The sequence below is a fragment of the Podarcis cretensis genome (genome assembly GCF_951804945.1).
Source record: "Podarcis cretensis genome assembly, chromosome: 2".
In the NCBI taxonomy this organism is placed as follows: Eukaryota; Metazoa; Chordata; class Lepidosauria; order Squamata; family Lacertidae; genus Podarcis; species Podarcis cretensis.
Window position 1 is genome coordinate 52,777,908 of NC_137171.1, and position 17,950 is coordinate 52,795,857.

Genomic DNA, 17,950 nt, shown 5'->3' on the forward strand with positions numbered 1-17,950 from the left:
TCTTTGCTAGCTTCTGTCATGTTGTTGTGTACCCAGTGACAAAAGATGTGGGTCTGCAGCGCATTAAAGCCTAAGAACCACTGAGCAATCATAAGGGAAGTGAAACAATATATATATATATATATTTAACAATGTTTGAAAGGCTGTTTTTCTTCTCATTTGACATGCAGCAAGGACATATGGGAGAAGGCGAGGTAACAACATTCCTCTTTAATTTTCTGATGTTTAAAATGTCTCATGGCACAGCTAATGCACAATCTGCTTCTGTAAGGAGGACTGGAAGCAGTTTTTTTTTTTAAAAAGCCAGGCTTCCTCAATTTGCATGCTGTGGTAACCTTTAGTAACTTAATGTAGTGGCTCCCAAAATTAAGACTACCTAGGCAGAATTAGGATAGTTATACTGAGGCATGGGGATGAAGAGGCGTCAATCAGTGTTACTACAGTGTAGACTATATAATATATATAGAGGTCTGACCTTATGTGTGGGTGTGGGTGGTTGTTGCTTAGAAAAGCACCTAAGTGACTTGGGCTCCAGGTCTATTTTTCAAAGGTGACTTTGGCCATGATGCACTGTAATAGGAAAAAGACAATGGTTATCATATGTATTCTGACATGGGTGATTTAATACTGCTTCTTAAATAGTGTGCCCTTGTGGAATCAGATTGCTTTTCTGGTTCTCTCCTGTGAACAAGCTAAAAATATCTGTGTCTGAGAGGTGCCTGGAGCCTTGGAACTGTAATTGTGTGTTTTGAAGAGCTCCTCAGCTGCTGCTTCATAATAATAATAATAATAATAATAATAATAATAATAATAATAATAATAATAATAAATTATATGCCATCCATCTGACTGGATTGCCCCAGCCACTCTGGGCAGCTCCCAACAAAAAATAGTAAAAGCACAATACATCACACACTAAAAACTTCCCTAGCTTGGGTTGGGGGCACTAGCAATCATAATTTGAAGTTGGGGGGAGTTTCATGTCATTTGTGAAAATGGATCCTGGCAATTAAGTCACTTAGGTGCTTTGTGGAATGAGGGAACTGCATTGCTCGGATTTCATCCTCTGAACTTGCATGTTGAGTAAATAACCATGAATACATGCCACTTTGCTTAGCTTCTTCAACACTTTCTTGCTTGGGGTGAGGGAAGCATTTATGCAATAAGAATAGAGTAGTAAGGAGAGTTAATACTAAAGAAAAGGAAGAGTGGCTATATGTAGTCCAGGAAAAGGGTCTGCAAATTTAGTTTTCAAAGAGAATTCATCCCTTTCAGTGGGTTTCAGATCATTACATTAGAAAGCAAATGTTCTAGAATGCTGGTAATGATAATGGGATTAATATTGTTGTGCTCATCTTCTAAACAGGAGTTGTATTTTTTGATAGGTTGTGGTAAACTGGTTCACTGTTTATTAGTGACTCAGATTTTATTGACATGTTTGACTTCTGGGGGCACCCCTTGATCAGAGAGGTGAGGTGTTTGAGAGGAGGAGACAGATCTTCTTACACTGATCTGCCCTTTAGCCCTTCAGCCAAGAACCTTAGAGTTGCCACTTCCCATGTCAAAAGGAACCTATGACATTCCTGTTGCTGCCCTTGTTGAATGATCACATAGAGGAAAGCATGACAGTGCCATTGGCAATATGTGTAGCTTGCCATATTCAGTATATAAGGAACAATGTTTTCAACCATCTTGGTGTACTCTAAATAAAACTGCACTGTGATGTTTCATCAAAAAGGGATTGTAACACATTTTTTCCTTCCGTGTGAATGTTAATTTAAAAGAAACTGGAACACTAGCCAGAAACACAAGTTTCCAGCCTGTCTTGAAATGATACAGGAAGTCAGGTGCTAAAGTGATCAGTTTTGTCTATATGAATGTTAAGCGGTATGAAACAAAGTACCACTTTCACAGTAACATATACAGTAAGTACCATAGCAAGGAGATCCCTACATAATTAATAGCAGAATGATTCTTGAAACATGGCTTTCCTAGATAAACCATTAATCTTGTATAACATCAAGGTACTGGTTACTATTAGGAAACAAAACCACCTAGAGTCTACATCTGTCTGTGGTGATACATCTGTACCTGGACTATATCACTTCAGTCTGAAAGAGTGAAGAGTCACAGAACCAAATGTTTCCTTTGCAAAACATCATTGTACATTGAAAGCTGGCATATTAGGGGTAAGGCTAGGCTATAACCTTTTCCCCTGACATGCTAATCTTATATGTGTGGGGACTTTTCTTATATGGAAAAACACACAATTGCATACGTTCTTACTTCTTGTATGTAGTGGCACAACCAAGACTGATGAATGAGCCTCAACTTGTTTCATGTTGGCTAGGAAATAAGCTGAGAAGTAACCAGTTTATTTCTAAGCCAAGTACCCTTTGTTTACTGGATTTTACTCATCTACTAGTGGTGTTCTGGCTCAGGCAGTAGTGGTAGCAAGCTGCAGGGAAAAGCAAAGGAGGGGCGTCTCACTCTTCCTTTCCCTCCTTCTCATAACAAAATCAGGGAAATGTAGTTTTCCCAACAACAATGTTGGTAGGCACTAGAAAAAATGATTTTCCAGGGGTTAATTGTGGCTCACGTACCTACGAAGGTAGAAGAAGGAAACCTTCTTTCCTTGCTGATACCACCATTGGGGATGAAGGGAAGGACCTCAATAATGTTTGAGGTCAATATTCATTTTGGTGGTGTATTTCTATACTTTTGTGATGACCAGTGGTTTTTGCAAATAAACTTGGCTGGTTGCTTAGTGGAGGAAGTTTGGGAATAGGCTAGTGGGTAAGAAGGGAGTGAGTGGGTAGAAGTTTGGGAGTCTGATTGGATGGAAGAGGAATTATTCTATAGATAAGAATAAAACCTGAGCTGAAGAAGAGTTCAGGGGTGACAGTAATACTTGCTTCAAGGTTGGGGGCAAGTATTAAGTTTTTATTCTGCCTTTCCTCCTGAAGTTCAGTGAGGCATGCATTGTTATTCCTTCCCCATTTTATCCTCAAAGCAGCCTTGTGAGGTAGGTTAGGCTAAGAGAGAGAGACTGCTCCAAGGTCTTCCCAGCACTAGTCTAATAACCTAACAATTATGTGATGCTGTATGCCAAGCATTATGAGACCTATGAAACTCATACTTCCAGGAAGAGTTACAGCATTAGTTGGTTTACTGTGTCAGTAAAAACTAGGGCTAAAGAATTTCAGATTTGGGGAGGGGAGTATTTGTTTGGTAAGATATTTTACTACTGCTGTCACATTGTGACTGTTCATGATTTCAAGTCTCTGAGATTAAAGTGTAAATTAGATATGGGATATTTCACTTCATCTGAACTATGCAGTTATATGGGGTTAGCCGAAATCTTGCAATTTGCAATGCCACAGCATTCTTCATACGATATTGGGGAAAGGCACCAAAATTATTCTTAATATATTTGATAAAGCATTTATTTGCAGCATATGTTTGAAAAATATTCAATTTGGTGTGTGTTGAGAAGAGAATTGGGGGATATATTGACGGTAGAGGTTAGCCATTTAATGATTTTGATTGTGCTTGTATTATATTATGGTACATTACCTTGAGCTGCCTGCATAACAGCTGACAGAAAAATATTGAATTAATAAATAATATTAAAATGAGGTTTTCCTATTTTGTTTCATAGATAGCATTAACAGGGCATCTTCGTATACCAAGAGGTCAGGCTGTAGGAGTAAGAAAGACATGTAGTTAATGTTACTGTTAATTATGTACGCAGAAGGGAAAATGCTCTGACATGTCTGATGTAACAGTTAATATTAATGAAATAATTGTATCTATCCAAATAGAATTTTCTTCTGTTAGTATGTTTTGCATTTCCCTCCTCTTTTCCATTGTAGGTCAGTCTTCACTGTTCCCAATGGAAGATGGGTTTTTGGATGATGGACGTGGGGATCAGACGCTCCATAGTGGCTTGGGATCACCACACTGCTTTTCCCACCAGAATGGCGAGCGAGTGGAACGGTACTCCCGCAAGGTGTTTGTAGGTGGTTTGCCACCTGATATTGATGAAGGTATACTTGGACATCAGTATAGCCAAGAATACCCACATTAACCATAAGGGCCAAGGCTTAATTGTGACACGTGGGAGGGGTGGACCCTCATGTCTTGGCTATGTGCAATTTTTGGGGGGCTGTGAAAATAATTACCTAAACTATGAGCTGCCAAATATGCAAGCTGCTGGGTTATGAACTGTGAGGATAAGGAGTTATGAGCTGGACAGCTCATGCGATAGGTTTTCTTTCCATCTAGTTCCGTTAGTTGCATATTATGTTGAATGACATCATAAAACTCTTTATGAAGGTCTTTTTTTTTGGAGATGGCTGTGCTTAAGACTTTATGTTAAAGCCATTAATACAGGCACAAATTTAGATCAGTGTCTGACTTAGAAGTGGAGTGCAGTGCTTCGATTGTTTTAAGGAGCAATACACAAGGCACTGCCTTTTTGTAACCACTGTATATTTCACTGGGGGAATGAATTATCCCTACACCTCAAATCTGTTTTAAGCATAATTAACACTGTTGGGGGTGTGCCTAATAGGGTGAGAGTTATTGCAGTATAGGCTTTCATTTGAAAACAGGGTTTAAGTAGGTGGACAACCATGGGTGAGTTTCTTTAGCTGAATGGGTCTCTGCCATGGGTATCTATTTTGTATTGTTCATGGTTGGTTTTGGTTTTTAAAATATATATGTTGTTTTTAAATGCTTTTTGCTATTTTTATTGTGCATTGCCTTGAAACATTTGTGTAGAAGGCAGTTAGTTGATAATAAATAAATAATAGATCCCTCTAGGTAATTAGTTATAAGAACAAAATAATGCCTCATTTTAAACAATAATTTACATTACTTTCTTTGGGATAGCTAACCCTAAAATACTATTTTCAAATTCTGTTAATTTGGAAAAACAGCAATGTCCCAATATCTCTTTAGCACCTCTGTTGCTTGCATGCACATGAAAGTATCTGGGAGGCTTGTGACTGGGTCAGAGATCATTTGCTTTTGGGAAAAGAAATCCTGACACATGTTGAAATCCAGAGGATAGTTTGAGAGGGATTTAAGGGAAATAGTAAATGAATGGAAGTGGGTAGGTCACATATATTTTATTTATTCAGAGAAAAACTAAATTTTCTTCCTTTAAATAGCTTTAATTATGAGTTTGTTTTAAAATTAGACTGACTTTAAGAATTCTCTATCTGCTGTTGTTAGCATGAGCAGTACAGTAGTTAGATTTGTGTAATATTAGCCTGTATGTAAGTCACCTGATCTGAATTTTGAAATGGAAGGAGGCTTTGAAATGGCTGCAGCAATTGCTTTCTGTTAATGTGTTCTGTGCATACTGTCTGCATCCTCGTCTCTATGGCTATTACATAACTGCTTTCTAGAAGCCCTGCCGAAGTTAGTCGGAGGTCAAGCTCAGATAATGTGCACAGATGTGGCATAAGCATGTGATGTGAGCAGGCATGACTAGACCGTGTGATATTCTTTTCTCTTTCTCCCAGCATTTTGCAAAGCAGCTTGCAGAGCAGACTGCTCAGCACTCTGATTCAGACTCTGCACGCTAGCTGTGGGAGAATGCCTGAAGCTAGGATCTGGTAGCTGTTTAGGTTCAGTGATTTCGCTCCTTTGAGTGGCTTGCTGCAAATCTTTATTTGTAATCTAAAACACACAGCTTCAGTATCTGAACTGTTTTCTTCATTATTAGACATATGTTTTGACTTGTCAAGCCCTCCCTTTAAACAATAAAAACATCATCAGCTCTCTGTCTCTTAGCATTACAGAAAATACTTGTAGGCTAGACCAAAGTGTTATTACCAACTTACCTGAAATCACTGTATGATGTGGTGTTTTAATACTTGCTTTTCCCTCTGACCTGCAGATGAGATCACCGCTAGCTTTCGCCGCTTTGGCCCTTTGATTGTGGATTGGCCTCACAAGGCTGAAAGCAAGTCTTATTTTCCTCCTAAAGGTAACACTTAGTATTTTATATGTTACATTTTGTGTCCCGTCCTTCCTCAGAAGAGCGCAGGTTAACTGTGATCTGGTGACATCTTGTTTCACCTATTGAACTTCACAACTGAGCTGGGATTTGAACCCGGCTCTCTTGGTTCAAGCACAACACAATCCACTAAGGCACACAATATTTTCCTATTGTGTGGGTGCAGTAAGGTTGCAGATTATGGATTCTTTTTTTTTTTTAAGTATTATTCTCTGTGCCTTTTGTTTGTTTGAAATTGTTCTTCATTGCTGCTATTGCTCTAAGACCCTGCTGTACTTTGAATACTTTAGTTGGGCTGTAGATAACAATGCTCTATTTAGTCATAGTTTAAGATTATTTTTATTTCTGCTCCCATTCAGTAAATTACTTGGTTTATTTAATCCAGAAACAGGGAATCTGTGGCCCTCCAAATGTTACTGGACTCCAACTGTCATTAGCCCCCCGTTAGCATAGCCAGTGGTCAGGGATAATAGAAGCTGTAGCCCAACATCTGGGGGGGGGGGTGTTCAGCTACATTTTACTCAGAGTAGATTCACTGAAATTAATCAGCTTGACTAAGTTATGGCCATTTATTTTAATAGGCCCAGTTTGAATTAAACTTGGTTGAATACCATTCCTAGAGAGCCATAGGTTCTCCATCTTTGCTTTAACTTCTCTCCCCTCACCCCCTGTTCCTTGTTCTACTTAAATCTTTCACTTTGAATGACAAAAGCTTATGTTACAACATACACTGTATAGGGAGTTTGCCATTGAAGTTGTGGCCAAGAAATGTAGGAAGCTTTGGCTCTTGTAGCCTGCTCCCACTCTTATTAATAAAAACAATTTGTTTAGATCAGCGCTTTTCCAATTGCTTCTCCAAAAAAATCTTCATATTCCCTAAATATGGGCTAAGGATTTGTTCATCTCTATGAACAAATTGCGGGGACACGGGTGGCGCTGTGGGTAAAACCTCAGTGCCTAGGACTTGCTGACCGTAAGGTCGACGGTTCAAATCCCCGCGGCGGGGTGAGCTCCCGTCATTCGGTCCCAGCTCCTGCCCACCTAGCAGTTCGAAAGCACCCCTAAGTGCAAGTAGATAAATAGGTACCGCTTTATAGCGGGAAGGTAAACGGCGTTTCCGTGTGCTGCGCTGGTGCTGGCTCGCCAGTTGCAGCTTCGTCATGCTGGCCACGTGACCCGCAAGTGTCTTCAGACGGCGCCGGCTCCCGGCCTCTTGAGCGAGATGAGCGCGTAACCCTAGAGTTGGTCACGACTGGCCCGTACGGGCAGGGATACCTTTACCTTTATGGTCTTTTTCTTGGTTATGTGGAGCCTAAGTAGATAACTTCAATGCTCTGAATCTCACAGAATTTTTGCAATGCTTGCCTCTGTTTCTTTATCTACATAGGATATGCATTTTTGCTGTTCCAAGATGAAAGCTCTGTGCAGGCTTTGATTGATGCATGTATTGAAGAGGATGGAAAACTCTATCTGTGTGTTTCCAGTCCCACAATTAAAGACAAACCGGTAAGTGGAATTTTCAGGTATGTGTAATTTGGAAGAAGATGGACACAGAAATTGGGTGCATAAGTGCTACATTTTCACAAGGCATAGGTTGGCAATACATGCTTTCTTTCTACGTGAGCACATACTACCATTATTTTTCAATAAATGTGCACTATTCTTTGGGTTAGGGTCAAGATAATTATTCCAGAATATAGAATAGTAGGCATTAGGCCAAACTTGGCTAGTCTTTACTAACCTGATTTGGGGCCAAATCCCACATGTTTCATATCTGATCTCCAGCATAGCCCCATCCCCAAAGAGACCCTCCTATTCTATGACCCACTTAATATATTTTCTCACAAGCGGAGATCTAACTCCCACTTCAGTATGAATCCAAACATGTCTTCAAATAGACTTCAATGGGCCTTGCTATAACTATCAACCAGCTGACTGGAGGTTACAGCAAGACGCTTTACAGTTGCCTGGATGTGGCTCTTTATGTGTTCTAGGGAAACGCTGAGGACTAGCCCATTTGTCACAAGTAATGCACTCGTGTGTGTGTGTGTGTGTGTTTGTGTGTGTGCGCGCGCGCACACACACACACACACACACACAGACACAGTACACCCCCCTCCTCTCAGTCCTTCACTTCTGAATAATTTAATGTGTGGACAGAGGTTTGTTGTGATGACTGAGCCATATCTGAGTAAAGGACATGGTGGTTCATCTTTCTTAGACAGACGTGTGGACTGTGCAAGCTGCTTCCTTGAGGAGTGCCCTTTCTCCACCCTGGTAGCCTATTTTGCTCCTGCTTCAGAAATTCCATATGTGAAACCTGGCTTTGTTATTGCTTGACTAGATAAGAATGATTGCTAGGAAAGTAGCCTCTAAAATCCCATGGATGTGACATGCAGGAAACACTGTTGTTGTAACATCTTAATGATGTGCATGCTGCAGGGCAGGGTGGTGGTGGGATAATTTGACTGTCAACTTGAATTGTGAGTGGTAAAGTTTCATCTTCTGCTTGTAGGTTCAAATCCGGCCTTGGAATCTTAGCGATAGTGACTTTGTGATGGATGGCTCACAGCCTCTAGATCCGCGGAAAACCATTTTTGTAGGAGGAGTTCCACGACCCTTACGGGCAGGTATGGTATGCAAAAACAAGTGCAGTGGCTCGTTGATTCTATCCAAGCTGCCTTACTGCTGTGAGAGAACATTGTGTCCTTATTTCTATTGTAGAAGTATGCCAGTGCTTGCTAAATTTAACTTTTGCTGACACTCCAATTATTTCCAGATACAAGAGTACAAATAAACATGCTTTTGCCCAGGGTCTAGAAAGAGAAGTATGTATATAAAATATCTGGGTAAATCGTTTGTTACTACTTTATTTTAGTGGAGCTTGCAATGATAATGGACCGGCTGTATGGAGGAGTTTGCTATGCTGGAATTGACACAGATCCTGAGCTGAAGTACCCAAAAGGAGCTGGGCGTGTTGCATTTTCTAATCAACAGAGTTACATAGCTGCTATCAGTGCCCGCTTTGTTCAGCTGCAACATGGAGAGATAGATAAACGGGTAAGGGCTAGAGCACATTCTGTGTATTACTCAGCATTCTTTCATGGGTTTATTTCCATATAAGTGCCCGTGTGTGGCAGGAGAAAATGTTGTATTAAATGGAAAATATTATCTTCCCTGTATTCCTAGCATACATGCATAAAAAAGCCATACCACACATAAAAAAGCTATACCACAAAGCCCCCTCCATCATCCCAGAGATCCGGAGGTGGGGGGGATCTAGTTTAACATTGGCTTTTTAATGCCTTCTGGCACCTTCTAAAACTGTTGTTCCCTTCAGAGAAATTTCCTGTAGCACAGCATAAGCCTGTGTTCCTAATGTTATCCTGTTACCTCTGCATGACTTGCTTTGCTGTTGGCCTCTTTTTCACCCCTGCCTATGTGCTGGAAGTAGAATGGTCAGTTGGTTTATGAAAGTAGAATGCAAACTGCTGCACTATTTGCATTCATTTCTACAGAATTTGTGTGAGTCTCTCCAAGTCCTGTTTTAATTCAGTGCAGGTTACACAGAAACAATATGCAATCATCATTTTATGTTGATGTTAGTGCTAGCTTCTTAATAATATATGTTCACAGCACATGCCAACAAAAGCAAAAATAGCTTTGCCACAAATGTCCATATTTCCCTGTATGTAGCTCATTGTCATCCTTCCTTACTTTGCCAGACCTTTATTAGCATTACAAATATAGGCCATCATAAAACATCCACATATAAAATTTTAAAATATATACAAATAAACAGCCATGTAAAAATATGTAATAATGAGAATTTTCGTTGGAGTTTATTCCTGCTAAATAGTGCTATTCACCACCATTAGAGATACTATTGATAAAAACTCAACCACCCTTGCAGTTACTTCTGGGTTAATGTCAGACAGATATTTTCTGATAATTTCATTGTGCTGTGTCATTCACATGGTGAGGAAGAAAGAGTTAGGATTAGGGAACAGGCAGTATTTTGTTGTGGTGTAAGATCTTGTGAGCCAGCTCTGTCACTGTTGTATTATTTTACTGTTTCTTAGCCATTTTACATGTTTTCTTCCGGGGTTTTGTGACTCAGCAATTTGAATACCATGATTTACTTGATTGGATTTTTAGGGAGGAAAAGCAACTGAGCAAATTGTGCATATTGATTTGTGGTGGCTGGTCCTTCTCCGAGTTTAGAAGAGCTGTCATGTTTCAATTTCTCATACACAGTAATGGCATACAGGTTAGATTTACTGTTGCTAGCAAAACATACCTGAAATCTGAGCAGGAAATGAAAACATTCCTGTCCATGTCCTCCAGCAGATTTAGGCATATGCAGATCCTTTCTAGACTGAGTCCCCTTTGCATAAAAGCTGTCCCCCTTGCTGAATTTCCATGTCTAGAACCTGCATCTGTGTGTGTGTTTCCCCCTTGGGGAATGGAGCCACAGATGCAAGTCAAACATGCCACTTTTGCACAATCAGATCCCAGTTTAATAAACTAGGATATGCCCTTTGGTGTCATTTTGTACTACTCTTCAAATGAGTGGTAAAAGCAGACCATGGTTTCCTGTTACATGTGAAGCAGGGACTATGACTAATGACTTCCAAACAAGCCAGATTTGCAAGACAGCTTCCGATGCAGCCACTGTCAGTTTTAACAGCACCAGTCAGCTAAGAGGGGTTTTTTCCCTGAGGGAGGAGAGGGAGGAAATCTAAATTTAGCCCCCTCACATTCAGTACGGGCTACCACAGTTGGTGATAACAGTGGCACCCATTTGTTTGGCAAATCCAGACAATCAGTGTGTACTGTAGTCAGTGAAGATATCTGAATCATGTTGTGCCTCTCTTTTTGTGTGAAAATCTAGACTTTGGCATTTGTAAGCATTTAATGCTCTCTCAACCTCATACACACGTTTTTATAAAACTCAATTTAAAGCAAATATCACTACAGCCTCTGAAATATATTTCTGTCCAAAACATATTCAGTGAAATAAGGAGTTGTTTATTCACACTTCTTAACATTGGTTAGGAATCAGGGATGTTCAACATTCAATTATTTTTAAAATCCTTGAAATGGTGCAAATAGACAAGATGACACAAGATCCATGATTGGACTGACCCCCTTTTTAGTAGTAAATTTAGTTGGGGGAAGAAACTGAATCAGGCAGTGGTGGGAGGATTTTTTTTTAAAAGCACCTCTTCCCCTCCATATTTGCATGAGTGGACTGGTGGACATTCGTTAACTGGAGGAATTATCCTGTTAACCAAATGTCTGCCAGTCCACTCTTCAAACAGAAATTCATGGTAAGACCAATTTCTGTCCTTTCCCCCGCTTCAGATTGTCCCCCTAATACTATCATCAACCTGACATATGGTTACTGTATGTTTTGCTTTGCATGGCAAATAATTAAAATTGCTCCCCCACCCCACCCCACCCCATAGCTATTAAGAAAATGGCATTGGGGTGTGGGTGGGGAGAATTAAAGCCTTCTCTCCCTGTGCTGTATTCCAGATCCAAATCAGGCCTTTTAGAATAAAACCAACAATCCTGAAGAGATCCAATCACAGATATCCCTTCTTGTGTTGTTTCCATGGTCTCTTCCCAGTGCTGAGGCTTAAGCAAATATTAAATGGTTTTATTTCAGCAAAACTCCTCAATCTCTTGTTCTTATGGGGCACCTCAGTAACTTTAATTAAAAAATACTTTCACGTGATCAAAATTGACTTAACATGCTGCCAAATAGGAACAAATACTTTTTTAAGCAGCAACACAGAACTCCCCCAATATGATACTTTGATCAAACATTTCAGCACAATCAAAATACCCTTTTCTTTCTCCCTTGCCAAATTATTGCCTTACACATCACTTACTTAATGGTGTGTCTTGCATAAAACGAAACAAATTCTTAACATGTGCAAGCATCCTAAGAATTATTGGGACAAAAATGGTGTCCCTTAGCATGCTTCCAAAGATATGGTGGTGACCACTAGCCTGGATTGCTTTAAAAGCGGGTTTGGCAAATTTATGGATAACTTTAAGCATCAATTAGTAAAATATTTATTATTAATAATAGCAGCAGCAGTAGCAGTTGTATTTTCATCCTGCTCTTCCTCCAAGGATCTCAGGGCAGCATATATTCTCACACCCTCAATTTTATCCTCACAGCATCCCTGTGAGCTAGGTTAGACTCAAAGAAGGTGACTTGTGCAGAATTATTCAGTAAGCTTTATGCCTCCGTGGGAATTTGAAACCATCTCTCTGAGGATCTAGTCCAGAACTCTGACCACTGTGTCAAACTCCACATTCAGAAACCTACAGGTATAGGACAGTATACAAATTTTAATAAAAGTAATAACAATAACCTTAATAAATAATAAACAACTTATGAAAACCAAATTACTGGTGGACATATAACAAGGGAAAGCTATAGCTTTCCTGCCCTGTTTGTAGGTTTCTTGGAGGCATCTGGTTGTCCATTGCTGGCAACAGGATGCCCGGCTAGTTGGATTCTTGCTCTGCTCCAATTGAGGTTTTCTTGAGGCACAGTGGAATATTCCTTGAGGCATCTGTATTAACAGTTAGATTGCAGTAATCTACCCAGAAGACACTCTAGCAGTGTAAACTTTCTCTCTCCTTCTTTTAACACAGGTGGAAGTTAAGCCATATGTCTTGGATGATCAGCTGTGTGATGAATGTCAGGGGGCCCGTTGTGGTGGAAAATTCGCTCCATTTTTCTGTGCTAACGTTACCTGTCTGCAGTATTACTGTGAATATTGCTGGGCTGCTATCCATTCACGCGCTGGCAGGGAATTCCACAAGCCCCTGGTGAAAGAGGGAGGAGATCGCCCGAGACATATTTCATTCCGCTGGAATTAAGTGATTCCTGCAGCGTGTTCATATGCAGGCCTCAAAATAAGTGCACTCTTCTGTTATCCTGATTCCCATGCCCTCCCTTCCTCTTCTCTCTTATTCAAGATAGCATGTCCTACTGTTGTAGTCTGTAACTTAACAATAGTGTAACAAAAGAATGACCTATAATCATATAGGTATTTTGTAGAATCTTGTCATTAAACTGTATTGGGAACTGCTATTCATATGGATAACACAGTGCATGGAAACCAGGTTCTCTTACCTTTAGTTACCCGGGGGGACACTGCTTTCCTGCTATCTTTTCTTGAAGGAAGAGAGAACAATATTAAGAGAAGAGAAATGAAACAATAGAGTATTTTGTTTTTTAATTAAATTATTGCTAATAACAAAATCAATAGAATACTTTTATGAAAAGTAATCATGAGATAGGAACACTATGAATCTATTCTGACACTTTGTCCAACCCACCCTTCCTTCTCCCCTTCCCTGCCCAAACCTCTGGGAAGCCTGTTTTCTTGCCGCCTATGATTTTATAGCAATGGAAACAGTTAGCCGTTAACCTAGTAACAGGAAAGAGCATGTTTAAAGCAACAAAAATGCATGAGCAAGGTTTAAAGCAGCATTAAGTTAAATGTTTTATTTAAGGGTTCCGAAGCTATTTTTTTAGCACAGTACGTGTTTCTCACCGTGCCTCCGACTTCCCACCACATTCAAACTTTTACTAATTGAGTAGGCAGAGCTTAGATCTGTGTTCTTCATCCAAGCAATCACATTTTAAAAGTTCCTGAATGTAAATCCTGGGTCAATTTACTACTGGGGGTGGGTGGGGAGTGCACTTATTCTTTGTTGTTGTTGTTGCTGTTGTTGTTGTTATATTATTATTATTATTATTTTTAAAGAAGAAACTTCATTATCAGAATACAGCCCTAGAAATCCTACCAAAGCTAAAGTAATGACAACTAGTGAACTGGCATGTCCTCTCCTGAAGAACAAATGTATAGATTTTATTTTTGATGGTTATATAGAACTCTATATCCTAATTTACTAATGTTAATCAGGGGCCAGCCTTTGCTCTCCATTTTGACGTGAAATACAAGAACCTAAAGATATACCTCAAGATTATGATTTTGATTCCCACCTCCCCTGCCTGCCTCTAAGACACTAGTAATTCATTCTAACCACACAGATCAAAATTTGGCTACTTACTGGGCTTACTCTGGGATGTAAATGTGTTTTAATCTCCGAATGAAATTGGATCATCAAAAGCATAAGAGGGACAAAGTGAAGCTTGTTTCCAGGGATGTTATGCACTGTTGGTTGAATGAATATGCATTGCATATTGGCAAAGAAGAATATGCTTGTCTTTCAGCAGAGAGCAAGTAAGAAAATCTCAATAAATAATTCTTTTTGGAACTTAGCACAGAAAATAAAGAATTCCAGGGCTCTAATGTACCAACTTGCTGAGAAATGCATGGGTTGTTTGAACCATATAAGTGAGAACACAGTAGATGTTAAAGCTAAAGCACAGGGTGGTGTTGGTTAGTTTGATATAGTCACTTGAGCTCTGTAAAGCTGAGAAAATTGATAGGAGTGAATGAGTTCAGTTCTTAAGAAATGATTTTGTAGCAGTGTGCAAAACACCCCAGTCCATTGGCAATCTGAACTGGCATGGTACCACCATAGACTCTTAAACCAAAGACTTGCCTTAGCACAGCTACAGACAAAAAAAAGCAAATCTCTTCTGTAAGCCCTCTCCCTCCCCTTTCCTTCCCCCTCCCCAATTATCTTTGAGAAGCAGTTTTGATTTTCAACACATAAAACATACCTTGTTATTTTCCAAAGGTCAAAATGGAGACATTTGCTGTCTACTCGTCAAGTAGAGAAAGGGAGCTGCTTTTAATGAAATCCCTGCAAATATTGACAACAGTAAATGCAAATGGAGAGTGCTCTTTTGTAGACTGTCAGGGACCTTTTTCTCTGAAGTACATAATTATAGTTGGAATATTCGTTTTAATTTTTTTAAATGCTTGTAGGTGGCTTGGGGTGTCTTATTGTGCCGATCCTACCCAGTGAACAGGTGAGATGGGTTACCATTACAAGAAATAACACTGTTTGAGAAGTAGCTTTGAATAATAATTTTTTCCCTTTGTACATGACCTGCTGAATTTCGGTACAGTGTTTTTGTAGCTAACTTATTTTGTCATGCACATAATGTATATTTGTTATGCACTACTTTTGTATATCTTGTTTTTCCAACAGTGAGCATTTTTAGGCACACTTTTCACTGACGGGATATCTCTTTATGCAATACCTCAATTTTTCATATTGCAAAGAGTAGCTTTTTGTACTTTTATTACTGAGAGATCTTCATATACTTCATTTTTTAATATAAATAATTTTAATAAATTTTATTTTCTTATATTCTGCTTTTTATACATTTCAGTGCTCTGCATACATTTTGAATTATGGATGTTGTGCACTGGCAATGCTATTTTAGAATTTGCAGAGAAAAGAAAGCATGTTGCTTAAACATCTTTAGCCCAGCACCAGGTATTTGGTGTACATATAATTTAAAAAAAAAAATACTTATATGTAAAGTTGAGACTTAAAAAGAAATTTTTAAAAAGCATGAAAGTGACAAATGAGAGAGTTTGTCTTTAGACCCTTGAAATTTAATGCATAAGCATAGAGTAGAAGTTAAAAGTAACATCCCAAATTGTCTACCGCTTCTTAATAGGTTTTTAAAAGTAATACACAAATGCAGATGTTTTTTGGTGAATGTTTAGCCATTTTTAATCTTAACAAATTGATGTTAGGTGTTTGCAGAGATGTGTCTGCTCTTTTAAATCATATGTAAGGAAATAAACCCAAGCCTGCCCAGTGGTGGGCATGTAATGTTAGTATGCATGACTAATATTAAAAGAAAAATGTTATTCTACTAATATTCACTTGTGGTGATTGTGTGAAAAGCGTGTTTACAGATTATTTGGTTACACTTCAATTTACAGGGCATAAATGATTATCTATATTACTCTGTACTCTAGATAGTGCTAATATAATATGTCCTTCTGATTACATGGGAGGGTGGAGTTGCCATGTCACTCCAAGCATAACTAACATGTAATTAGTTTTAAAATCTTAGGGTATCACTTTATTTAAAGGGGTGTAAACAAGCATGTCATTTTCTCTCACAAGCATGGCACTGGCCATGTACTTACAATGTAGTTACAGAGTAATTACATGGTTATTTTTGCAATGTAAAATAAAGTGTTTCTGATTATTTTATATGTAAAGGAACCCCCACTGCCCCGTGCTTTTTTGGTATATAGTATCTACTTCTCCATACACAGACCTCTGCCGAAAGCAAATCTAAAACTTGCAGTGAATGACTTTAGTGTTTTATAAGGATGCTGTTGGAAAGACTTGATAATTCACCCCTTTTTTGTTTCTTGAAGAGTTAAAGCCTTCTGTTTTAAAAGGTGATTTAAAACTTGAATGTGATGAATTGTGGCAAGTTAACTTCAAGTTATGTGCAATACTTATTTCAGACTTCTGGAAGATCTTTGCAGTGTAATTCTTTGTTTTTAATTGCAGACATTTAAAAATGTCATTTTCTACTGTTCTAGTAAATCCTCTTTCTTGCTGGTGTTTCTAAAGAAAAGAATCAGAAATCAATCTTTCTACTAATGTAAATTTGAGATTATTTTTTAAAAAAAGGAATAAAAGAGGTTTTGGTCATTTGCTTTATTTTATTATCTTATTTTAAAGCTACTGTGATTGATAGCATTGTAAGAATTGGGACAATATTGTATTCAACTGTTTTATTTTTTATATTTTTAAAATTTAAAGTATAATTAGTTTTTATAATTTTCATCAGATTCTTTTGTTATATTTTTTGGAAGTGAAACTTTTAGCAAGTGGGTGTCTAGTTTTTACTAATCCCTAATATGTTTTCCCCCGATGTAATGCTCATATTATCAGAAGGAAAAGTTATTTAAGTATGTCAGTTACTTGTACTACTTGGCTGAATTTCCATATAGTTTTTACTGTGTATGGGGAGGTTGTAGTATTTATTATAGCATTTTAAATAAGGGTAATTCATTTTTTATTAAAGTCATTTTCACATTAAGTTCATATTTTTGTATGTTCTACTCTAAGTTATAACACAAGTTTCTTTTTTAAGAGAGTTCATTTGTTGAAGTGCTAGTGGAAAATTAATGTTATTAAATAGTTTGCAAATGACTATTTATACCAGTATGCATATAATTTTTAAATATTTGTAATGTGAGATGTTGAATGAATAAAACTTTTAACTCAATGACTACTCAAGCTGTTATTTTGAGCTCTTCAGCATCACGACATAACCACTATTTCTTTTTGACTTCATTATTTTATGAAGGAACAGTGTTGCAGAGTGGAAATCATTTTGCTACACGAGTCTCTAATTCAAATCACTGGCCAGCCATGAAGTTCAGTTGTTGACCTGAAGGACAGTCATATCCCAATACTGCTCAGATTTATGTGATTACTGTTAGTGATAACAGTTGTAAACCACTTTGTATATTATGTTCTAGAAACAAGTAACATCTGACCTGCAGTAGTGTTTTATTCTCTGCTTCAAAAGAAGTACTAAAAATTAGACAATGATTCTTTTATTCTTTCTACTTTGGACCTTGTGAATTGAAGAGCCAGTGTAAGGGACAAAGTTTTGGACTTTGACCAAGGTGGCTAAGATCTAAATAGCTTGCTCAAGGAAGGAAAGGAGGGAGAAACAAGAAGAGAGGAGACTTGAAAGGTGCACTGGTTTTTCTTCAGCCCAATGAGTTTCACATCTTATGACTCCTGTAATGTTTTCCGTATAATCATAAGCCAGGAAATAGTTTTAGTAAAGAACTATCTACAACAGATCTTCTCTCCTTTTGCTGCTTTCTCTCTCTGGCATCTAGCCCTGCTTCTTGCTTGGGTCAAACCTGCTAAAAAAGAAATAAGCTAAAATGCTCACATTTATCCTTACAGCTC

At 38.4% G+C, this 17,950-nt stretch overlaps 1 protein-coding gene across 3 annotated transcripts in view; it reads left to right on the plus strand.

The window, feature by feature from the left end:
- Positions 1 to 17,836, plus strand: part of CPEB4 (cytoplasmic polyadenylation element binding protein 4) — a 53,454-nt gene extending 35,618 nt beyond the window's left edge. For 2 of the 3 annotated variants that reach the window (XM_079964800.1, XM_079964801.1), the window contains 7 exons: positions 171 to 194; positions 3,876 to 4,049; positions 5,912 to 6,001; positions 7,419 to 7,537; positions 8,547 to 8,661; positions 8,910 to 9,091; positions 12,710 to 17,836. In XM_079964800.1, coding sequence (XP_079820926.1) covers positions 171 to 194; positions 3,876 to 4,049; positions 5,912 to 6,001; positions 7,419 to 7,537; positions 8,547 to 8,661; positions 8,910 to 9,091; positions 12,710 to 12,937 — 932 coding nt within the window. In that variant the 3' untranslated portion in view covers positions 12,938 to 17,836. The remainder of the gene's footprint in view (positions 1 to 170; positions 195 to 3,875; positions 4,050 to 5,911; positions 6,002 to 7,418; positions 7,538 to 8,546; positions 8,662 to 8,909; positions 9,092 to 12,709) is intronic. The other variant, XM_079964802.1, reaches the window with a different exon arrangement.
- The last annotated feature ends 114 nt before the right edge of the window (positions 17,837 to 17,950 follow it).